General features: G+C 39.7%; 1 protein-coding gene across 1 annotated transcript; it reads right to left on the bottom strand.

The window, feature by feature from the left end:
* Positions 1–1116: 1116 nt before the first annotated feature.
* RUVBL1 (RuvB like AAA ATPase 1) lies at positions 1117–18589 on the bottom strand. The gene is made up of 11 exons (XM_052778169.1): positions 18367–18589; positions 17520–17606; positions 16751–16883; positions 12640–12791; positions 11260–11349; positions 10266–10415; positions 8835–8898; positions 7417–7615; positions 5262–5364; positions 2027–2118; positions 1117–1705 (listed from the first exon to the last, which is right to left on the bottom strand). The coding sequence occupies exons 1-11, from the start codon at positions 18505–18507 to the stop codon at positions 1546–1548; spliced, it is 1371 nt and encodes a 456-aa protein (XP_052634129.1). The 5' UTR covers positions 18508–18589; the 3' UTR covers positions 1117–1545.
* Positions 18590–25206: the final 6617 nt, after the last annotated feature.

Raw genomic sequence — 25206 nt, 5'->3', positions numbered from 1 at the left:
CGCATTAGTTTTAGAAGTCAGAATTCTATGATTTAACAAGTAAGCTTTGTTACATTTGATACACAGCAATTAAGCCATGTAAATGTATTTTATATAAACATGCATACTGTGGCTCTGGGATCATTTTAGCTGCTCTAACTACCAGGAACTCTTAAAAGAAAACCTCTTAGGAAAGGAAAATGAATAACAGAGGTACTTTTTACCTTTTTAAAAAAAAAAAAGGCAGGCAAATAATCTGTGAAGGATTCGTGGAAGGCTCAGTAGCAGCATGTTTGGTACGTGTCAGAAAGCTGCTCATTTAGGAACATGGATTAAAATTCTTGATGAGCTGTAAGTACTAACTGAAAACTTCACTTTGCAGCTGCTAAAAAGAAAAAGGGTATTTAAAACTGGGCTCCTGTGACAAGTTATTATTTCTTGCCTTCCCACCCTATGAACTACACTTATTTAACTAAGTGTACATAAAGTGTTTTAAATCACTAAAGGTTCTAATAAAGAATGTGAGGTTAGTCACTTTATAAAGCTTCTACATATTTTTCCCAGTTCATCCATTTACATGGTTACATAGATTTGTATTTCAATTTTACAAGGATCTTAATCTTTAAATCATTTATCCTCAGACTGCTGTGAAGCAATCAACTATCCATGCTTTACAAAACAAGGAAGCATACTTTGTGAACAACAGACTAAGGCTAAGTTCATACAAAGTCTGTGCAGAGCAGGATTTCATTTTTAGTTTGCAAATTTTTCCTGATCCTAGGTGCTAAAGAAAGTGGGGACAGAATATAGTCAAAAAGTAGATAACCATGATGGAAAGCAATTTTTATTTAATCTGCTTTAAGAAGGTTAAGTTACTCTGGAAGAAAGGCTTTAAATAGGGCCAAGATAATTACTATTATGTATTTCTGCATTCTCCAAAGAAGTCTTCAGAAAATAAAAAACAAGATCTACAAAAAAAGTAAACACTTCACAAAGTTCCCATTACTATTTCTTTCCTTTGCTATAGATCTATTTTTGTGTTCCATTTTACTCATATTTGGCTTTGTTAATTCCAACTTATTTAGACTGTTTCTTTAGGCAGGTCAACACCCGGGACAAACACATGCAAGCTTCCAATATTCTTGAAATATTTTATTATAAAGCACTTCAGACAAACTTTGATTAAAAAAAAAAAAGTTCTCTTCTGTAAAAGGAAACTATTTTAAAACAACATTCATAAAGAAAATAGACTGTTCTTAAGCATCAACTTCAGTTAGAGCTCTTCTGTAACGAAATCTAAAGACAAAACTGATGGGTCAAGAGCTATTAGTTTCATATATACTCATAAAAGGGAGACTAAGATGTTACACAGACATCATGGAGCATCTTATTGTTGATAATGAAATAGGAACACTTGATAGTTAATTCTGGCCTGACAAAGCAGTCCAACATTTAAATATTTTTCAGTCCCAAAAGAGACAAACCATTAACATTTCTCATATAATAATTAAGCCAGCCCTGGCTAAGGGTTAAAGCCACTTCAAAGCATCTAACATGATAAGCTCTTCATTTCATGTACTTTTCCTGTTGATCAGCCAAGATTTTTGCTGAGGATTTGGCATCATAGAAAAGTTCATTTATTTCTTCAATATGCTCTTTCTCAATGCTGTCTTTCCCATTAATCTTGGCAAGCAGGTTAGCTGGGGTCAGTAACTGCACAGCATACCTGTGATCAAACAGAGATGGATGAATAATTACAATTCAGTGCATCCCAGTGAACTGAATATAGGTAGGGGTGGGAGATTTGTTAGGAAACACACAGCTCTACCAGCAGTGTAAAAAGTCTGCAAGACCCTCCAGCACATACATTCCTTAAAGAAGGAAAGAGGAGGATTACCACTCTTTTTTAAAAGTGTCAGCACTGTTCTTAATAGACCACATTATTGTATGGGAGAGGTTTGTATCGCTTCCAAGAGTGAGTTAGTTATCCTACAGTGGTTTTAGACCCAGTCATACTTAAGAGAAAAGCCAACTGCACTCAACTTACCTTAAGGTTGTCTTGGTACCAATTTCCCCTAAATGGTTTAGAGCTTCTTCACTAATATTAATTCCTTCTGTCTGAGCACGAAGTTTTATGATCTGTTGGGATGAATGAGTAAGTGAGGTACCAGCCCAAACAATTAGCGTGCTAAACTACTTAGCTTAGTATCTGGAAACTGTCAGCTTAGAGATGAGACATACTGTAAAACAAGGTGATGTGGAGAGTTATCCCAGTGTAGCTTACCACTAAACTAGAATCTGTAGAATTCTAAGTCTTTGAATAGGCAAATATAATGCTGAAAAACTGATTATCACAAAAGGCAGGTAAAGTAACATGTCTGTACTACTAACCCTCCATGATAAGTCTGCGTGGTTAGCAAAGTGTATCTACTAGTAAGGAGCAGAATATGAGAACTTAAAAAGTATGCAGGAAGTAAGTGACAGCTGGAGTCTTGTGTACCGCTACACCAGTTACTAAATTTTGCAGTGTATCACTGCTGCTGTACAGCAAAGCCCTCCAAAAAACCCTACAAAAAGCTACGCCCTTTCCTTAGCAGCTCACAACACACTTTTTATTCAATTGACAAGAAGACAGTAAAATAAATCAGAAAGTTACTTTCTATGATTCACCTATTCCTGCAAGAAGAAAAAAATCACTAAGAAGAATCTAATCTTTCAAGAACAGTCTCAGGCTTGTACCAGTTTGAAGATCTTTACAAAGTTGGAGAGCAAGATATCACCAACAAGCCTGAGCATATAAAGCTGTAACAAAAGTGGCACAAGTCTCTCGGTAGTCCGTATTACCAGCTGAGTGATAAGGGGCAGACTGGATAATGATGTTGTGTTGTAGTGCTGAGATAACTCTGGAACTGCAAGCCTCATATAATACAGGTATTTTTCACTTTGGCAGCTTTGTAAACAAGATATCAAGAAGCACTCGTTTAAATTAAAGCCATAAAAATGCGCTAGGGAAGTCGGGGTAGGGAACAGAGTAAAAGAGAGGGGCTAGAAATGCCAGGAAGTTGTGCTAAGATATTAATACTGAATATTGGCAATGCTGCTGCAAATTGCAATTTCAGACTGAAGATTTTTTTCTATCTTTTAGATCATCTAAACATCACCTTCCCTTCATTCAAATACTGCTACTTTATTCTTCCCCTGCTAGAAACAAGGTATCTTGAATGCCATATCTTTAACAACCTTTTTTTAAAATAACTTTTTATCTAGCAACTCTGTAGAACCTTACTGAAGGGTTGGGGCCCAAGCCATTAACCCAGCAAATACATACATAAATAAGTTTCTATGAAATAGGAAAAGAAGTGTTTATCAGATAAAATAAATTAGGAACAAAAAGTCCAGTTATAACCTCTAATATCTAACAGCAGGCACATATGCAAAAAAGTTTGATCACAACAATACCTGACTAGAATACGCATAAAAGTGAACTTTCTCCTTATTCTGGTTGCACTAAGTTAACTGTGGGTCTTGCTCTCAGAGCAGCGCTACACAATGGGATTTCTACTTTATCAACATGAAGAGAAATATTTTGAACTGGTTATGAACAAACTTTCAGTAGATACATGGAGAATTCTTGTGCTGATAAAACAAATCAGTTGTGAGAGGCCAAGGCCAAGAGTCTCACAAAGAAACATCAGCAGTGAAAACTTCTTCCTAGCGTGAAAGGAAAATGGGACCAAAAATAGAGAAAAATGGACATCTTATTTTTAAACTGCCCCAATTGTATTTAGTTAGAAATCAAAGTTAAGTGTAATAGCTCCTCCTCTTCTCCCAAAAGAAGTCATTCAAAAGCCTTAATTCAAGGACAGACGAGATTATCTGACTATGGGAACATGATTTATGAGACATAATGTCTGGACTCCAGCTTTAGGAAATGCTACTGTAAACACTTCCTTTCCCTCACCCCTGGGGAGAGTGGAAATCATGGCACTTACCCAGCTGTTCTTAAAATCAACAGTTCAGAAACTAGCTCTTTTAACTGTATTATCTGCATGATAATATAGCACACAAGGCAGGTTATTATATATCAACCTTAACAAAAAGCAACTCAGAGTACATACTCCTACTACCCTAACTACACAAAATTCACATACAGTACAGGGAAGTCCAGACAACAGTCTTTAATACCCCTAGACTGAGTAAAAGTCACGCTTTATAACTTGTTTCGTGTATAGACAAAACATAATCATATTATTAAATCACTGGGCTGCTTCTACTGTAATCTATACCATAATGCTTTAAAGTGTCCTTTTAGGTACAAAAAAATCATCCTGAGAATGGCTCACAACAGCTGTATATGAAAAGCTCCTCAAACCAAGTGAAATGAAGCTTTGCCTCTACGTTTATATTCGATAAATGCCTCAGCTTCACCTTGGCACTTATCCAGCAGCAGGAGACTATTATCTTGTGACAACGCTCTCCTCCATTGACACTATCTCTTAAATAATACAAAGAATTGACATGATAAACCGTAATGTCTTCTGCATTGTGTCACTTCACAGCATTGAGACGCTAATGAGAGGGGATCTTTGACACAATGCATCATAATGGCACCCAAGCATTATAATCGATACACAATACATTGTGATGGTCCCACAGGAAAAGTTTCAGGCATTCAGAAGCATATCTCTGCAACACTTACTGTGCTTACATTTCCAAACTTGACTAGGAGCATGAAAATCCTCCCAGTTTCAGGAGACAGTCCTAGTAGGTTAAAGCTATAGTACAGGGCATAGAGGCAAAAATGCAGTCCATGAAGTTGCATTTCTCAATCGCTCTCATCTCTTCTGTGGAGGAACAAGCCGAGGTCTGGGACCAAAGGTCCCAAGATGTGACACTTCATCTCATACCAACTGAAAAAGCACTACCTGCTGGAACCTGCAAACTCTGTGGAAAGCCCACCTGTGCATGAAATAGCATGAATTATTAGCTGACTCTATTTCATGCAAGTGAGATGTCACTTTCAGCCCTAGATATGCTTACAAATACAGCCCCTCTGTGGGTGGAAATCAGACAGATAAATTGCATACACAGTTTTAATCAGCTTATTGTAAATGGTTACTAAAGCAGCATGCATTAAGGAAGTGGTAATCTTTCTGGCACAAAACCTGGTGACCACAGTCAAACCGCTATATAGTAACAGAATATGCAGAAACATAGCAGTCATCCCAATAGACTAGAACTCTGGGGACTTTTTACAAGTTCTCTTAAAATGCTGTGCATACCTGCTTCATTTCTTGGGGTGTATACAGCATGGTTCGGATAATCATTACTCTGTCCAGCAAGTCCAGTGGTATTCCATGAGGAGACACTACATCCTCTGTGCCTCTACAGGAGAAACCAAACAGAAAGAGATCAGATACTGTTCTGAGTTCAGTACATTGATGTGCCTAAAATCAGTAATAAGTGACTACACATCTACTAGTTTACAATTCTTGTATCTTTCTGGAGACACACTCCCCAGATAGAGACAGTAAACATTCTAGTCTGAAGTTCATACTGGACAGCCTGAGGGAAACAAATACTATTTCTGGAGCTCTTAAACATGCCACTCGAAAACAGTTAGAGGTGGTGCTTTCCTTCATGCTTTCCTGCATTACATCTTACCATACAGTCTTATCTAAGGTTCCAAGGTATCTTCCAGCAAAGAATAAATCATTCTTACGAAGTTGTTTAGTGAAAATTATAGTATAGTATAGTATAGTACAGTAGAAATTATATACACTATCATCCCTTTGGTGAACACCCCCTCTTGCTAAGCAAGCCATTACTCTGTTCAATCCTCCCCCAGTCCCACCAGTGAATACTGCAGTGGTTTACATTCCATGCTTGCAATCCAGCAAATTGAGAAGTGAAGGTCTGTGCATGAAGGATAGAGCAGGATCTAGACCCCCAACCATTTTACTTGTTTCGCGTACAACACCCAGCAGCAGAGGCTGCAGACACACCTACTCTTGGTTTTCCAAGACCACCACAATTTGCTGTGAAGTCAAGAGTGAAAGATATCTAGATTTCATGAAATCTGTGGGAATTGCAGGTAGAAAACAGTGAAGCGCTGGTAGAGAATTACATTTCTAAGTTCAGTGCTAGTATTTAGGCACTGCAGCTTTGGCCATGGTCCTCCTGGGGAAATAAATCACAATGCCCTGCAATCATCTGCTGTACTCTTGAGTAGATGGTGTTTTCTCATCTGAAATGATTCCTTCTCTTATGAGGTTAGAGAATCAACTATACTATCTATACAATTAATTTTCTCCTCGACCCTTTTAAGAGCTATCAGCAGGCAAATCAGAGCATCGCTAACTACTTGAGGTAGTGGTATGCAGTTAAGAGCTTGCTTTTAAGAACTTCATTTAGCAATATTAGATACAACTATTATATGGAAAACTTCCTTTCTCAAATCACAGTTTTTTCATAAGAACTGCAGTGAATCCATGCTGACAGATCTCCATTTGCTCTACTTTTACAAGACAGCCTTTTTATGCCTTTGCAAAGAGAGCACTGCAATGTCCACCTTATGAAGGGCTTATCACCTTCACTTCTAAGCAATGCAAAGAGAAAGATTAATACCAGATGAACCACTAAGAGGGAAAGGAATAGCTGGTTACACAGCTGAATTAAATCAGTTTAAAGAGTAGCAATCATTGCTAATGACAGCTTGTTTAGACATAATTAGACCTAGACCACAAATGAGCAGTAGAACTTACAGAAGAATCTGAAAGAGGACAGCACTTTTACTCAACATACAAAGAATGCATTGTGTGGGTGCAAAATATTGAAGTGGAGGCACGAACTAGACTGGAGAGGAAAAACAAGTTGGTTGGCAAGACCAAAGAATCACAAAAAGCCCGACCAACATAGCAGGAAAGAATGAAGAGTAGGGAGAGGCTGAACTGTGACACGCTTTAACAGCAAGAACAGGAAGCGTAAGTCTGATGCAATGAGGATAGCAAACAGCAAAATAATCCAGAGGAAGCAGGAAACTATGATATTAGAGGTTTGTAGCTCTGGTGCTTTTGATGTCCCTAATGTGCAAGCAACAGATGTGTTGACATATCCAAGGAGAAAGGTAATTGTTACAGATCACCCAGGAAGTAAGACAATTCAGAAGCTGTTAGAGAAAGAGGGATGTGTCAGTGGAAATAAAAGGAGGAATTCCATTCTGCTTCAACTCAGTCAGCCTGGCATTAAATGCCTGTCCCATCATGAAGCTCACAAGCAGATCTTGAGCACTGATGCAGCTTGCAACCCATGCAGGGCATTATCACAGGTGTCAGTGTCAGAGATAAAAGCTTTCAAAGATTATAACTCTACTGATATAGCTAATTCCAAAGTTTATGGACCAATGCAAACTGGAAAATTCAAGTTTAGACATCATACCTGATAACGCAGTTTCCTCGATTGGAAGCAAAGATGACGATGGGGGAAATAGAAGATTCCAGTGCTCGGTGCAGGTATGTGAAACATTCAATGTCCAGCATGTGAACCTCATCTACAAAGAGTACACCTGGGACTAGCTCTGCGATGCCTTGATCGATATATTTATTTACCACCTTATTTATCTCTCCTCGAAGTTTATCTGAGAACAAAAAGAAACTATTAGTTGTTCTCCTAGTGAACTATAGGTCTGTATGAAAGGCTTAAAGCATGTAAAATTCTCCTTGAATTTTTTCATGGTTTGGCATCTTACTGCCACAGGGAAAATCTCTGTGACACTAAAATCCTGTGGCATTCAGTCCTGTATTGGGGACACATCTATGCAACAAAATATTTCTGAACTGAACTTCTTACACTTAACTGGGGTAGTCTGTCCCCTCATGTGGCTTGTAAAAAACTATGATTTTGGTGGGTTTGGGGAGTTTGGCACAGGGGAAGTCAGTCAAACCTCAGTTTAAAACATGAAACCTAACAAAGTTTCCAAGTGTGGCTGAAAAGAACATCACTGAGAGAATAAAATATTGCTACTGTATTTCAGCAAAGAAGTTGTGTTTAACTAAAAAAAAAAAAAAAAAAAATAGGGCTATACAAATTTCTGTGAACATATGGATCTCAAAGCTATGCAAGATGTTACATCGATAAATCTGACATTAGAATAAGCAAAGTGACCTCTGGAACAAATGAAATACTTCAAAAGACCACCATTCAAGTTAGGTATTCAAACAGACTTTGATCTAAATTTAGATAGTCACTTACTGAAACACCATTTCTTTCAAAGCAAAAAGGAGAATAGTTGTTTCTGTAGATATTTTTTTTCTCCAATGATCTGTAGGTAGGAAGAGCAGCAGTGCACTTAAAGCATCAAGTCAATAGATAGCTGCTATAGAGGTGTCCAAATCAAACTAAGGTTAGAGTCTTTAGAAGCCTTTTTTCTACTCCACAGAAATTCAGTATGGTTGCTTCACATAAGAATGCATCCTAAGAATGTTGTTTTAGATTTTTGTTGTTGTTGTTGCAGTTCAGTTTGGCTCTTTGTTGAAAGTGTGAACCTTGCACTCTCTGGCAGGAATGTTTTGAGAACAGGGTTGGCACTAGCATTCTGACCTCTTTCTCCCCAGGAAGATGGGTGCAGAGTACAGTATATATTTTATCACTATATGTGTGAACCAGTAACGTGTTGTACTGTTTCCATTGCAATTCTAGCAGCTCTATCACTGCTTTTTGAAATCTGAATATTTATGAACAAATATTACATAGGCATTAATTTAGAGATGCTGCATGAGTAACCGTATTTTTAATCCTTTTCTAACTGGTAAACATATAGCTTATGTTGGTCTAAAAATACCATGCAGGATTCATACCAGTAATTTCAGTTTTCTTAGGCTTCATCAATTGTCCCATCATAGAAAGGATGTCTTGCCCACCCTAGGAAAAGGAAGTTACAGGTCAGCTATGAGGTCTCATACTGAACACATACCTTGAGAATTTTAGAAATCAGGAATTGGTTGAAGAAGTTGTTTCTTGTAGTTAACTTGATACTTTACATCAGCAGTGGTTGATAATCTGTCAAAGGTTAGGTCGCTTCACCTCAGTGGTATTCTAAACATAATCATTTAGCTACCTCCTCACCCTTTCTTTAGCCTTGTTCATTTGGAGAACATAAAAAACCAAAATGAGATATCCTCTTTTAAAAAGATTGTCACAGAGAAGGTCATAAAGACTGAAATTGTCAGGGAACACAGAGCCTTGGATTGACTTCATGCATGGTAGGTGTTCAACCTGTCAACACAGGAACAATTATTCTGAGTTTTAAGACTTTTGAATATCATGATTTTTATCAGATAAATGATTTTGTTGGAAAAAAGGAGGTTTATTTTGAAATTGAGTAGGCTGAGGGGTTGTAGTATCATACTGTAGGGATGCCAGCCTTTAAACAAAGATACTGTATTGTCAGTGGCTTTTGTTTATGACAAATGGAACTCCCTCAATACCAGGCTTCTGTTAAGATACAGCAAGAAGTAACTCTCCTATTTTCAAATTTTTGCTGCAGTATGTTCAGAGCTCTGCTGAAAGTCACAAGGAAGTTTAACAAGAGTTTATGAAACATTTCTGAAGGAAGCAGACATCAACAGAATCCACAGCAGTCAAAAATACTTAGCCACCTTTTATCAGAGTGCTTGCAGTTTCTATTTCACGGCCACAAAACCATAAACACAGAGCAGAATATATTAATCTGCATTCAGAACTCTCAATAAATAAAATGATGCAGATTTGGCTGCTGCTACCTCACATCTGCAGGCAACTTTCCTTCTGGAGAGAAAGTAATAATCTCTTTTTCTGATCAAGAGGAGCAGCCCACACTGCTCTTTTCTGCAGGGGATGGGGCACAGTGGTGGAGGGAAGGAGAGAGCTAGGTCTAGATTATGCATTAACTGTAAAGGTAGCGGATCCCAAATACCCACACGGAAGCTCTGCTATGGCTATAAGGCTGTTCTCCATAGTGTTAGGAAATGTATTCCTACAAATATTCCATGACCAGGTGCATGAATCCTAACGTAGCAACTGCCTCTTTAACTTGGCACAGCCACTGGGGCAGCCAACTGCAGCATGACCTCCCTGAAGAGAGAAGCAGACTGGTCTTCAAGGTGTAACACCTACTGCTTTTCCTATAGTGGAATCTTTGAGGGTGATTTAGGACAGCTCAACTTTCTACATCTCCTTGATTATTCTAGTAACCATCACACCTACGTCAAATAATTTTTTGTAAAGACTTCATCTGTGGAGTCAGATACCTGAGGTCGAGCATTGGCCACATCCAAGTCATGCAGGGTGACATCCTGAATAATTTCCTTTTTCTTGTGCACATCACCCTTTGGCAAGGGAACATACTCTTCTGCTTCAAGGTCAAACTCCGTAGCATAGATATCACACCTGCCTTGCCTCTGAGGAAAAGCAAAGAGAAACCCAGGTATAGAATTAGTTTCAGTGCCAAAACCTTGAGTGACACGAACTTGATAAAGATAAAGGGCTTAGTTCACAATTCCAGTCCCGACAAGCTTCAGCTGACAATTCAGACATCCCACTCCCTGCTTAGCAACAGGCATACCCTATCTGCTGATCAAAGCTCAAAAACTCTGTTGAAAAACACCTGATATTTTCAGTGGTAAGAATATTCCACTCCTCTGTCCTCTTCTTTTAACCGTATGCATTTCTTGCTAAAGGACAAATCCAGCAGATTAACTAGAGATTGGGAGAACTGTTCAAGACTCCTTTGTAGGTGGGTGATTTATTATATGATACAAAATATTATGCTCATCCATTAAACAGCAAGTATCGCTGTACACTACTTTCTAAATCAGATATGAAAAGAATGCTAACTAATGCAGTATTCCCTTCTACATGTATATATCTTGTGGAGAAAATACCAGAGCGATAAAAGAAAGATTAAATACACTGCACGTCAGCATGAAGATGACTAAAGTTGCTTGGTTTTTCCCCCCTTCCCTTAAAGATGTCTTGATCTTACAGAAAAGAAAACTCATCCAGACAGCATCAGTGATAGCTTCCTTGCTAGATGACCTTAATTGTGAACCAGATGACCACGTTCTTTCAGTGCAAGAGAGAATTTTCTCTCCAGATAAGGAAACCACTAGGCTTTTTTTCAAACTTCCATGTAACCATTTCATGTCAGTTAAGGTTAATAAATCAGAGAGCCTTCTGACAAAGGCAGAGAAAGGTCTGCAAGAATAGATACACCTGCATAAAAGTGCAGAACTTTTCTTTTACCTTGACGGCTCCACTGTTTGCTTCAATATAAATAACATCGCCAGTTTCCACTCGCTCTTTCTGCAAGCTTTCAAATATGCTTGGGTCCAGCTGGAGACAAGCAAACATCACAGTTGGTCAAAACAGTTCCATATTGTTATGGTAATCAAGGAAAAGAATTTAGTCTAAAGCTCACTCCCACCAGACAAAATTAAACTGCAACTCCCCCCAACAATACCTCTAGGATTTTATAAAGCTGTAACACTTGGAAAAGCGATAGAGAATAAATCTGAAAGAAGATGCACAGAACATATTTTCTTACCAAAAAAATGTGCTACCTGAAGGAAGTGACGGTAAGTGCCAGAAACATAATGATACCAGTTACTATCACATAATATGCCTTTGTGTAATGTGACAATATATTTATACCTAGGAAGCAGCATTTCTTTTGCTCTCTAGCAAAACTTTTATAAAAAGTCTAGCTACAGCATTGAATTATGCTACTTGATTTCTTGTGTTTTTATCCACTGTGGAGCTGTGTGAGGGAGAGCGGATGTGGAATACGTTAGATGCTTTTGTTTCTCTCAGTACATGTTTATTCACTGTTGCTCTGCATTTTCTTGTTTTCAGAGTGAACAAATGCAAGATGATACTTAACAACAGAGACAGCTTTCAGTTCTCTCATACTCTGACAGGGAAATTGAACAACATGGACAGAGACTTGTACAAGAAAACAAAGGGAAAGTGGGTCTGAGCTGGCAACATACCAGCTCAATTTCCAGTTCTCTATCAAATATTCACTAGAGCATATCTCCCCATGTAGAAAGAAGGGATGTGACAGAAAGAACAATTTATACCAAAGCAGGCAAGATTTCCCAAAACAGTCCTCAAAAATTCAGTTGAGAATCAGGAAAACAAAACCAAGTAAGTCCTTTCTCGTACGTTTGTTATCACGAAGAGGAATTTATAGCCAGGGTCAGAGTGAGCGTATTACAGACTGAGAGAGATCATAGCTCAGATTCCCAACTCAGCCCATTTTTCTGTGGTACTAGTAATGTTGCAAAACTGCATCAGGATTTCTTCCTGCTTAAACTTGCCTTTAACTTGTTGAAGACATACAAGTGTGTCCTGCCAAACAGAAAAATAACAGGGCTGCTAACTGAGCGATAAGTTTATCCCCAGTTTCAATTAGGAGGAGACTAGACTAACATCTAAATATGCTACATAAAGCAGATAAACAAGGAGTAGAATAAAGTTGTCAAGCTAAAGAAAACAGCCTCCTGGCATCCCCACTATACAGAGATTGGGATCAAGAGCTTGAAATGGAAATAAGGAGTGCTAAAACTAGAAGATGTAGACCTGAAATACTTAAGGAAATTTTTGAGACTCTACCATACACACCTTCAACTGTTTGGTTCCCTTTGCAGTTTTGAGTCCTATAATTACGTGGCTGATGGTTTTGCCATACCCCCCCATAGGATTTTCAGTCTCACATGGAGTTAGTTCTGTGACTTCTCCTTCATAAACCTCCTTGGTCTCTTTAATCCTCAACCCTGCAAGAAATGGTTTAGAATAGTTTCAGTACACAAATCAATGGCTGTATACACTCAGGCGTCTGCCGCATTACTACCAACAGAATGTAACATATTATTAGACTACATTACATTTAATGGTTTGGTTTTTTTTTTTTACTTTTAAAAGTAGAAAGATTAATTATTGTCCTCTTCTTCAATATTAAGTGAGAATATTCATCTTGTGTCATCAGAACGAAAGTTCAGCCCAAGTTCTGACCTGCAAAGCAGCTTATTAAACTCTAAGAAATCATTTTCTCCTATTTGTTATTATTAGTTCTTGAAGCAAATGTCAGTATCCTCTCTCTTTTCCCTCCCAAAGAGGGGATTTGCTTGATTTGTTCCCCTATGCTAAGGTCAGAGAAACAGATCATCTTTGGAAACTAGTGACACTAATGTAACTGCGAGTTTTACACAATTTTTGCATCATCAGAAAAGCCCTGCAAAGTAAAGAAAAAGACAGGAGAAAAGAGTTACTTCATAAAAAACTTTACATTTTAGCAACTGAGTTAAAAATAACATAAATTTATTAACAGGTATTGTGTCAGAATATCATAAGATTAAGAAAAGGTTAATGTATCATTTAAAATATTTTTCAAGTTAATAGCAAAAGGTGAGCTAGATAAAATTCAGCAGAAACTGCTATAATGCAAATTTAAAACCATTTCAAAATAGCTGACAATGACATCCTCACTTTGTTGTTTTTCAGACAGCCAAGCAATCATCTGGGTATCTTCTATTCTAGTCACAACTATTGTAATTAACTAAGTTATTTTAAATTGATGAATAATATAGAGCTGAAGACTTTTACGGTTAGACTGTTTCAAAGAAAAACCACTATCATCACCACCACCACTAAAATTATGCAGACATTCTAACTACATAAAAGTTCAAAGAACCCACATCTGAAGAGACTCTATAAAGTATTTTATGAGACACACATGCCATACCAAAAATAATGAATGGGCTGTAACAAGATATAAGGAAGTCATCCTGCCCAGTCTGAGGCTATTAGGACTTTATAAAACTTTCCTTGTTCCATAACTTTTCATTTTGCTTTGAAATAGATCAGACACTTCACCAGTAATCTTGAGTTGCTGATAGGGGAATATAAAGAACTGACGAATATGAGTCTGTCTCCCTCTACTGGACCCAAATTAAGACTAGGATTTGAAATGTGAGAAATAGGTTAATTGTGGACAACATGATAATTTCTTGGCAAGAAATGTTTGCTTTCTCTTATTTAGCACTACATTAAAAAGTTCTACATAATTTCAGTAATTTTTAAAAATGTCTTTCACGTATGCCAAAACATCAGACAAAAAAATTAATGAACCTTTGAGTTATAAAACTGACCTAGACACAGCTGCATCATATAGGCTACACACGCAAGGAATATGAAGCAATATGGGAATCTGTACAGTAAAACTGCTGGTGCCGAGAACTGGACATTCACAGGTTTGTTTTTCCTTTTCGTTTTGTTTTTAAACTTTCAGCACAAGCTCTATTCTGCTCTGAAAAACTGGAAGCCCATTTGTGTTTGGGGTATATTTTGTATGTTGCTAAAGCACATCTTCCAGTTTCATGTCAGCTGAAAAGAATCCAATTCACGTGCTCAGAGTCTGTTCCACAACACAAACCAAAGCCGAGTCAGCGAGGACAACCTAGAGATTTGCTTCAAAAGGATGCCTCAAATCTAAACTAATGTGCTTATATAGATGTGTCTACAGAAAATATTTACAGTTGAACACGATCTGAACAAAGCTAACTGATGCTTTGAACTTGCTGATTATCCTTTGTTTTCAAATGAATTTGCAGGTATCAACTATGAAGTTCATTCTCGAAAGAGTTCTTAAACAGAGATATTGCCTACTTACAAATCAGGCACATGAGTCTAAGACGACAACTGTGGGCTATTTCATGTTTTGGTTCAATGGCACTATATGGAGTTAAATAGTGCTTGTTTGATTTACTGGCAGTTATAATTTGGAGACACAGGGAACAGATATGCTATTTAAGTGGCTATTCCAGCAGTCATTTTTTACTGCAACTGCACTCTAACATTAGCTACTGTCATCATCCTTGCCAGCTGCTAATAAGGTCTATACAGGATTAATCTCTCTCAGAAATTTTTTAACCCGTACAACAATTCCATCTTCTCATTTCCCACTCAGTGCTTTTATATTTCTTACATATTATAAACTCTCTACTATATGCCAAACAGTACTTGGCCATGAGACTATGTCAAGTCTGTTATTAAAGGACTCTCAACAATAAAAATTCTGTAAACTCAGAGTCACTCCGGTTTCCTTATACAGTGATGGGTCCAAACCAGTCAGACTCTGTTGTTTCTGAGAAAAAAAAAAATTAAGTAAAAAAATTGATGTTAACATCTCTGATAATTTTTATAAATTGAGATGGCTAAACCCCCAGGAAGTAAAATGCATAATACGAGCAATAGATGATGTATACAGAATCTGCTAACAAGGAATCATACAAAAAACCTAAATGAAAACTTTAGGTACTGATTGACATGTGAGCTGAAGCTTCTCTTGCACCCAGTCACAGCTGAGACTGCACTGTGCATACAAAGCCATTTTTTTAAAAATGCACCCTTGTAAATTATTTATTTATCAAGCAGGGAAGCTGAATCATACCTGAGATTTAAACACAATTGGAAAGTGTTCCATTACAAGAAACGGTGGTTACTAGTCCTTTAAAATACTTCAGAGGTTTTTTTTTTTTTTTACGCTGATAGAAATATTCAATAAAGGTTGTGTTATGAAAATGTGACATGGAATTCAACAGAAAGGAATAAAAGAAGTTCCATCTTTCATTAACACTAATATTTGTTTAGAAGTGTCTCTCTATTGACATTCAGGGAATGCAGGGAACTAACAATGTAGCTGGCTGTTAAACCACAGAGAGTTAAAATACTGCTATCTCTAGAAATGACAACATGGATGGCATAAGTTTCATCTGTTGGTTCAGGTTTCCAAATCTCTGACAGGGAACTTCATCACATCAAGGAAATTTTGCAGACTACTGAGTCTCTGGCTTCCCTCCCCCAGGCCCTGCCAGTTTCATGGTAACTAGAAGACCATAGACTACTGAGAGTTGCTTTCTTATAAAAGTCAATGGAATACTTTTGTTTCACTCTAGAACTGAGAGACTTCTTCACCTTACTGCCACCAAATACTTAGGTGAAGTCCAAGGGGAAACATGGTACAGAAACCAGGAAAATTAACTGTTTATATTTTCAGTACTAAAATCAGCTAGGCTATCTTTAGCCAATTCTCATACAAACAAGGGCCACTTCTAACTGCATTTATCAGCTGTCAGCAGCGATCATATAAGAGATTTTAGACGCTCATTGAGGTTGTGTTGCAAATCTAACCAATTTACATCAAGCTTGTAAAAGCACTCTAGAAGTGAGGAAGACATTAAGTTAAAGTATTTATTTTGTTGGCAGGGAAATTTCTTTGTGCTTACTGGAATACCAAGTCAGGCTAACACTGCCATTTGGGAGTCCCTAATTAAGACTGTTTCCTTAGTAGGGTGAAATCACTTAAAAAAAAAAAAAAAAGGAGAGAGCATTTTTCTGTCTACAAGTATTTCTGCTAATGTAAGGAACTAAAAATAATTTTTTTTTCAGCTTTATTCGGTCACAGGCAAAACCAAGAGATGAACCTGGAGGATGAGAAAAGACTCTGGGGAAGTAGAATAAACCATAATACAACAATTAAATTAAACAGAAAACTTTATTGACTCCACTAAGTGTGGAAGAGATCCCCTAAATTAAGATCAGCAATGAAAAAAAGAACATACAATGATCTGAAACCCACCATGACCACTGAAAAGTTTTTCCTGTTTAGATGACTGGGGAAAAGCAAAATAAGTATCATGCAAATACTTAATTCTTCTGTTTTTGTGAAACTTACCAATTGCACGTCGGAAGTTTTCCATCAGAACTTCTGTTTTCTTGATCTCAGTGGAATAGACCTCACTTCCAACCATAGGACAAAAGGGAACTTTACTTCCCAGTTCCTGAGCAATAGCTAAAGCCAATGCAGTCTGAAAAAAAACCAAACCCAAAACCTACACGTTAATTTTTATGAGAATTAACAAAGGATTCTTTCTGCACAAAGTTAACTTTCCTCATCACATCACCTTCCATATATCAACTATTAATTTAATAAAGACTACTCTGTCTGACATATGTTTCTCACATACAGCATCCCTCCTCCCCCCAAAACAAGTTCGACACATATAAAGTGACTTTTATCAAAGACTTACAAAACACCTTAAAAAAGCAATACTAGGCATTTGAATTTGACATCTGATACAAATGTAAAAAGCCTTAAATATCATGGGGGGGCGGAAATAAACAAAGCAAAAACTATTTAGGCTTTTAATATAAAATCAACTTCTAAGACTCTTCTTCAGAGACCATATTACTTATGTGTTTGGTAACTTACAAGAAGTGGTTTCACTCTAATGATGCCTGAACACACCACTGGATACTGCCAATGTTGATGACATGGCAAAACCCAAAATATAAAGCAGGAAACCATGTCAATACATCGATGAAAAAAAATTCCAGTAAATGAAAATACTACGTAACCACTACCCTAAAATAGTTTTGACAAAAAAATGAAATAAAATAGATTTGGGAATACTTTATTTCATATAAAAAAAGAAAAATAATACCTTGCCAGTTCCAGGAGGTCCTGCCAACAGCACAGCTCTGCCAGCCATTTTCTTGCTTTTGATTAGTTCCACTATAACCCCACAAGCCTGTAAGTTAATTAAGTATTTACACTGTTAACATAAGTATTGCTACAATATGTTTTGTTCCTATATCATTAAAAGTGTTTAGAAATATTAGATTTTGTGAGCCCACTAAAAATAAAGAGGATTTCAGTTTCATGCACACAAAAAGGGAGGCAAGATCAGAAAAACCAACTTCTTACAATCGTTTTATCTGACACGGACATTAAAAAAAAAAATCAAATCACAGACAACAAAACTCAACCTAAGAGCACATACTCCTTTTCCCCCTCCTGGAGTTGCATGCATATATAAACGTTTGAAAATAAGGGAGAAAATGAATCTTTGGCTTTCAGAACGACAGATCAGCTAAAGCACCCACCCAGGGCCAGACACCGGACTGAAACGGAAGCTCCAATCCCCACTTGAGCCGAATCTCTTGACTTTTAGTAGGTTTCATTGCCTTTGATACCTCAACTTCTATGCCTAAAACCCGGAGGCATTCACCTGCCCTCGCCGCCAGCTAACACAAAAAAAGTAGCGGCGTAAGGAATAGCCTTGACCACCCCCATCGCTTCTCCCACAGCACCAGAATACACGCGGGAGCTCAGGCAAAGACTTTCACTCGCTAACGGGACTTATAAGAACACCCAGCACGGACCGGACCTGGGCCCCGCACCGTCCGGGGCCCCTGAAGCTTCTACCTCACCTGAGGTGGAGACCGCAGAGCCCCAGGGGACCCTCGGCCGGGCCCTGCCGCCCCCCTCCCCCCCCCCCCCGCTCTCACCTCCCGCGCATTCTCCTGCCCCACGAGCCCGGCCCCCGCCGGCTTGGCGGTGCCGCTCTCGTCCAGCCCCAGCCCCTTGACATGGCTGTGGGCGGCGATGCGCTGCGTCTTCGAGGTGCTCTTCACCTCCTCGATCTTCATCGCGGGGCAGAACCGTCCCCAAACGCCCGCGCTCCCCACACGCGGCCCGCGCGTTACCAAGGCTCCCGGCGCGCCGCCACCTCCGCCCGCCCCACCGCGCCATTGGCCCTTGTGGCGGCGCTCTCGATCCTTATTGGGCGCGGCGCATGCCTGTCACCGACAGGGGGTGCCTTTTTTTAGGGTCCGTCCATCCCGTTTCCGTGTGCGGCGCCTCCAGAGGGCCCGGCCGGGTGCGGGCACTGCGGAGGAGTCGGGCCGGGCGGCAGGGATCGACAGGGGCCGCGCCCGGGCTGGGGACTTGTGGGGAGGCGAGCAGAGGCCCCCCCGGAGGGGAAAGGCAGGTCGTTCTTTCTGGGCAGGTTTCTTGGCCCTGCATCTACATAAACGCCTTCTGCCTTCACCGAATCTGGTTTGGGGTTGGAGCCAGCGCTTCTCCCCGCTGCCGGGGCAGAGGGAGCCCCGAGTGTCCCCCGGCTCGCCGTGGTGCGGGGTGCCCCGCTCCCCGTCCTGGGCGCTCTGGCAGCCCGCCGCCGGCTGACAGGGGGCCGGGGACCGTGGGCAACGCTTTCTGAAAACCTCTGCTAGGCTTAGCTTACAAAAGTAAGTCGAGGCTTTCCAAGGGTGTTTTCTGAGTCTCTGTCAAAGGAGGAGTAAGGGTGATCTCGCTAACTTCAACCTTTCAGTGTAACTGCAGAATGATTCTGTTCTATGTGTCCAAAGCCTTTATTTAAGCATCTGAGGCTTTAATGTACGCTGTACCTACAGCATATGTTCCTCCTGAGCTTTGACCTGCCGAAATGAGGAAAAACGCTCCACCTTCTCAGCAGGTAGTTTCATGGCCTCGCAGACCTTACACTCGTTTCCCCAGGTCTGTGAGGCTATGGCTTTTAGGCTGTTGTAGCTCCTAACTGTGGTTCAGCTGTAATTCTGCTGCACCTTTTAGGTAGTGTTTAAATGCTTGAGATGGCGATCACTCACAGTCAGTTCTCAGGTGGGATCTGGGAAGCTGTAGTTACAGTGACTTCTCCTTATTTGTAGATATTGGGATCTCTCTCCCCCCAAAAGAAGGGACTCTCTTCCCATGGATATATAGTGTTTTCCATGTTTGATTATAAAACTGTGGCTCTGTCTGCAACGTTCAAGGCCAGTGGATTAACATGGTATGATGCAGGACTGCTGTCTGTGCAAAGGGATGGTGCCATCCCGGCTTTCCTATGCACTGCCAGGGAGAATTGCAAAAGCAGTCCTGTGAGGGTACAAGCTAGGAGAGTGGCTTTTAGGAAGGATGGGAGTTTACGGTTCAATTTGCAGAAGCCCAGTGAACAATATATATGCCATTCATTCCCTTTTTGCCTAAGAGCTTCCATTAGTTCTGTCATAAATGTCATTCAGCAAAGAAAAGACTTCGCTATTTGTTGCTTTCTTTTTCTGTTAATTGTTCTGTCAGTTTATATTTACATAATCTAGTTTAAAATTGTTAATTACAATATAATTGCACACATATGTAGTTCAACACCTTTGTAAGGGTATCCTATTATACAACTGTTCAGCTAAGAATTTTTGAATCTAACAAATAGGAGCTATCCTTTAAATAATTAAAAAAGCATGTATACTGTTGGACTCTATACATCCTCTCAGGGTCGTATTAGTCACAGGATACAAATGCCTAATATGTACTGAACTGCAGACTTTCTTCTTTGTAAAAGAGCAAATATACAACTTTGATTTCTCCAGTGCATTAAACTGCTGCAAGTGTTGTGGATAAGTCTGGTCAGAGTTCAAGTTTCTGCCAGTTCTGGAAGAATAATTAGTAAGTCTTCCAAGAGCTCTGAAAGCAGTGATGTTGTTAACAAGAGGTCCAGGCTAGGTATGCCCCCCCTTTTAAGAAGGGCTAGCAATGGGTAAAATACATAATAATTTGTTAATTTAGACTGAAATCTGTCCATAAGCTCCATGTTATCTTGTTTGATGATGCAGCTAGGCTTGGTTTTGAGATTGTGGTGTTTCAAAGACTAATAATATTTGCTTATTTCTTTTTGGTGAAATTCAATATATAGGAATGTAAATGGCAGGAATAGAGAATTGCTGTTAATCCTCATTATAACTTAGAGGAGGGATAGAAATATTCCATGTATGTAAAAATCAGATATGCTACATAAGATTCTTTAACTTTAGAAATACTAATTCAATGAGAGATTTTTTCCTGATAAAAGTAACAAACAGAAGTGTTAATTGTTTGTCTACAGCGATATGATGTCTCAAAAATAGAATTGGAGTAGAGCCTAAACCTTCAGCCTGCCAGTGACCATTGCTGTTCAGTAAATAAAATCTACTGCCATGATGAAGGTACAATTTTAGTATTGACCTGCAGAAAATGTTATGAAAATTATTTGGGTTTGTATTTGCAGTAAAAGAGGATATTTCAATGTAAAAAAGAACCAGTAAACAATTGTTTGCTTGATATACATGAGGCTGGCTTCTCCCTCTTATTTGCTCAAGTTAGTATTACTTAAAGGGGTTTACAATCATCCATAAGCTATGCATGGTTTGGTATAGCCCATTGTATTGAGTGTTTTACTCATTCCATATGTTCTTTGAGCATCGTACTGAAATTGCAGTTAAAGAGGGGGAGAAGAGTACATTTGGGTGTGGGAAAATAAACAACAATCCTTTAGACCACACAGGATTAATTGTTTATTCCCCAGAAAGAGCAGACTACAAGTGGAGCTACTGGAAGGTTTAGAACTGAACTTAAATAGCTTAAATATCTTTTATCATTGGTGTCTGATGAGTTATGATGCATCAGTATGAGGAAATATTGAACCTCAACTTTAACATGATTTTTCTGATTTTTGAATAATTAACACATTAGAGGGGGAGGGTAAAATAATTTCATTGCAAAGCACAAGTCATCTTTCTCCTTTGTCCGTGCCACCAGATGGAACATAACTAGGTTGTTTCACTATTCTGCCCATCTCATGTTATAGATGCTTTGAGTATAATTTAATATTTCACTAGCCAGTTAACCAGAAAAAATAATACCTGTCACTAACAGTCTGAACTGTTATTCCCCAGGTTTAATCAACTCATTTTACCAACGTTTCTTTTGCCCCCCTGTTTGAGGTCTCCTATTTGGCACAGACGTCATGCGATACCCGATGTGGGAGCTGGAGACTTGAGAGCTGTTTTCCTAGACTAAATGTTTGAGGTTACAGGACGTGGCCTAGTTTCACATAAGCTTTCAAATTTCAATGGGACATGCTGAATCCTGAAACTGTCAAATAGTGTATTATTTTTGGAGTGAGGGAGAGTATGTGTGTGTGAGTGTGTGAATGACCTTTACATTTTTACCCTATCCCAAAAGTCTGACTTCCTGCCCTTTCTCCCATGAGTCCATAAACTTTAGCAATTAAAGTGAACACTTTTTAAGGAAGAAATTTGGTATAGGAGAGAACAACTGGGAAGGGGAATGGTGTATTAAGGGGAAAACAAGGAAAACAGCTAAATGCTATAAACTGCTTGCTTCATGAGGGATATAGAAAAATCTGGAGAAGCTGGGATTCTTTAATTTTGCCATGTTCCCTTCTCCATCTTAGTAATATCAAGACTTGTGTGGGTCTGTGTGTGTGGGGTTGTTCTGTTTTGTTTCCTGCAAAAGAAACTGAAAGATTTTTCCTACTCTTCGTCAAAGCAATAGGAGTGTTGAATCTTAACAAATGCCATATCTTAATTTCCAAATCTGTAATTAATTCTAAAACTTTGTAAGCTAACAGAATGGACCTCTCTGAACACTGAATAAAAGTGCTTATGTCTCTGTTTATCAAACTTCTCCTCCTTGATATTAGTGATGTAAGTGTATTCATTTCACAGGTACCATGTGCACCCTGATCTTGCAAAGAGCTGTGCCTTAGAGTGTTACCTTGCAAAGTCAGATCCACAGACTCTAAAATTCTGGAGACAGAGAGGTATGTTCTGAGTGGTAACAGCAAAACTGTAGACATTGTAGCAAATTTAAGTGTTTGTTCCCCCCCCCCCCTTCTCACTACACAAGGACAACTGCCTTCCTTATCTAGAGAGTTGCAAGTCTTTGCTGTGTCTAAAGGAAGACAAATAAGAACAAACCCACATTTCTATCTGACACCCCTCTTTCTTGCAGGTCACTTACGAGTATAAGCTTATAAAATAAAAATGCCACCGTTTTTATGTGAGCAGTGAAATTAAATCCATTTTCCTGTGGATTTTTATGTTCCTTCCTTAGCCAAAAAAAAAAATAATTTTTTTGGCCCATAAGTTCTATCCAGTATCCCTCTAGTTATTGTCTGAGCAAAATGCAGCTCTTTGTTTCATTGGTAAATTGGCAGTCGAAGCACAATGCGTCACACCTGAGCTCTTGCTGCAGCTTCTTACACTGTGTGGGCCATTGAAATGGGCATCTCCTCTACCTCATTGCTAGTTTTCACAAGAGTTGTAGAAACTTTTAGACCTCTATATTTTGACAAAGCTTGTTGAAAGTGGCAGGTATTTTAGATGTTTTGGGAGAACTGCTGGATAATGCAATTCTGGATTCAGAATGCAAATCTGGAATCAGACCTTTTTCTACCTTTTCCTACCTTTTCCTTCTGAACTCATCTAATAATTAATGCTAAAAAAGAATTAAACGGTAGGTAATATGATACAGGGATATCTGTGTGGATTATAACTGCGTAGGGCCTTTTCTTATGGGAATAGATGTATACTTTCCCTTCACTTTGCAAGTACATATTGATATAACAGACTGCGACGTTCAGGGCAATGAAGTGTACGTGAGCCTTATGATTTAATGGGAAACTATTCAAAGCCTGGGAACTTGGTCTGAAAAGTGACATTATACTTAATTCGGCTCCCATGACAGAGCTCCCATCAAACTGAACTATTCTGCTCAAGAAGGCGATTAACCAGGCTGGCTCAGTGCATTGGCAGTACTCCTTGTGAGTTCATTTTTTTCCTTTAGGGAGATAGGTGTCTCTCAAATAGCACTGAGTGCTAGGAATGTCTGCTATTTTTTCTTCCCCTGTCACTGAGTCATTGATTCTGTCATCTTGACTTCTGTGTGTTTGGGAAGGAGGGGTAATTTGTACCCAGCTTTAAAGCTCTGCAAACTCTTTCATATAGAAACTGTTGTTATATGAAGCAACTTTCTTTGTGAGAGAAAGCCTGGAGTTTGGAGTCAGCCTAAAACCTAAATCCGTGATGCTGAGAATAACCTTAGGCAAGTTATCTTATACTTCTGGCTCATTCATTAGTTATTGAGATGTGAATGCTAAATACTATTAGCAATATATATTACTGTATAGGGAGAGCAAAAAAGCAACAGCACTGTTCTGAAAGAAAAAAAAAATCTGTAGAATATAGTGCAAGTCTAGTCTACTTGGACACCTGTGGGAGGTCCATAACACAGTATTGCTTTCTTGGCTTGTAAACAGCTGTTGTAATTTGAAATGGTACTTAGGACTACTTAGTAGTCACTACTGAAAATGCAGAGCACATGTGTTAAGCTTTATTGTGTAATGCATTTGGCCCTGTGTGGCTCCTGGGTTATCAGTAAAGCCTTGAACCAGTGAAATGTGCTCCTGCCTTTAGCATCTCAAATGCTCTCAGGCCTCTCCAGTGCTAATCTACCTGTTGTTTTTTGGTTTGCTTGTGTTTGGGTTTTTGTTTGGTTGTTTTTTTTTTTCAGTTGGTTTGCAGGAGATCTGTTAATCACTGTTAATAATCATGATTATTCTTAAACCCTTAAAGGTGTGATTTTTAGGAAGCATCCTATGCAACATAAACATACTTTTACAGGAAAATGAATTATGCAAACCCAGATGTTGGTGATTAAGCGTAAGAAGAGCAAATGATCCAAATCTTGACCTGCCTTTTTCATGTGAATTTGCAATGTCCTTGCGACTTTGAAATCAAATCTCGGCACCAAACTTCCAGCGGCACCAGGGTGGGGCTATCCTTACAGGATGAATGAAGGTGTGCTGTGACAGCAACCGGGCTGAGGTAATTAGCGACTCACCCTACAGTGCCTAATTAGTGTGGGCAAGATGAGAGCAGAGTGCCGGTGCCGCAGGGGCAGTTACAATAACCCTTTCCCCAGGGGCTCTCTGCAGCCGGTGCCCTTGGCTCCCTCCTCCGGCGGTCAGGCCTGGCCCCGAGGAGCCCCAGGCACGCACCTGGGGAGGGGGCATCAGCTGCTAGGTGTGTGGCCATCAAAGCAAACTGCTTTAATTGCCTCTCCTAGATGAGGAGGCCTGGGCCAGGGGGCCTGGCAGAGGCAGTGCGTGGGTGGTGGACGCCCGCAAGCGGGTGCTGAGAGGTGAGGCAGGGCTCTTTGTCAGGGCTTGGGGGGTTTTCATCCCTGCCGGCACGGCTGCCGAATATGCGCTGAAGATGGCTTTGACCGCTCTTTTGCCTTTCTGGGTCACCCCTGGGGGTGCCCGCCGTTGAGGCAACGCGCTTAACATGTATTTTAGCGCGCTCCCACGTGTGGAGGGACGTGGGTGCCCGCGCTGCGTGGCGGAGCTGCCCCGCGCGGGGGGGAGGCCGCGTTTCTCTCAGGCTTCGCGTTCCTCCCGACTGTAAGCTCGGCGGGGCAGCGACGGGTTTTCCCGCCGCCCGGGGCTGAGGCGGCGGCCGCGGCAACGCGGAACGGCAGCGGCGGGGCCCGCG

Source organism: Harpia harpyja, chromosome Z (genome assembly GCF_026419915.1).
Source record: "Harpia harpyja isolate bHarHar1 chromosome Z, bHarHar1 primary haplotype, whole genome shotgun sequence".
Classification (NCBI taxonomy): domain Eukaryota; kingdom Metazoa; phylum Chordata; class Aves; order Accipitriformes; family Accipitridae; genus Harpia; species Harpia harpyja.
This window is presented reverse-complemented; position numbering and strand designations above follow the sequence as displayed.

Coding starts and splice junctions, on each gene's coding strand:
- RUVBL1 (XM_052778169.1), bottom strand. CDS start 18,507: ATGAAGATCGAGGAGGTGAAGAGCACCTCGAAGACGCAGCGCATCGCC. Junction 16,884..17,519: donor GACCTCCTGGAACTGGCAAG/GTATTATTTTTC, acceptor GTTTTTTTTCAG/ACTGCATTGGCTTTAGCTAT. Junction 7,616..8,834: donor TAAGAAAACTGAAATTACTG/GTATGAATCCTG, acceptor TTTTGTTCTCAG/ATAAACTTCGAGGAGAGATA.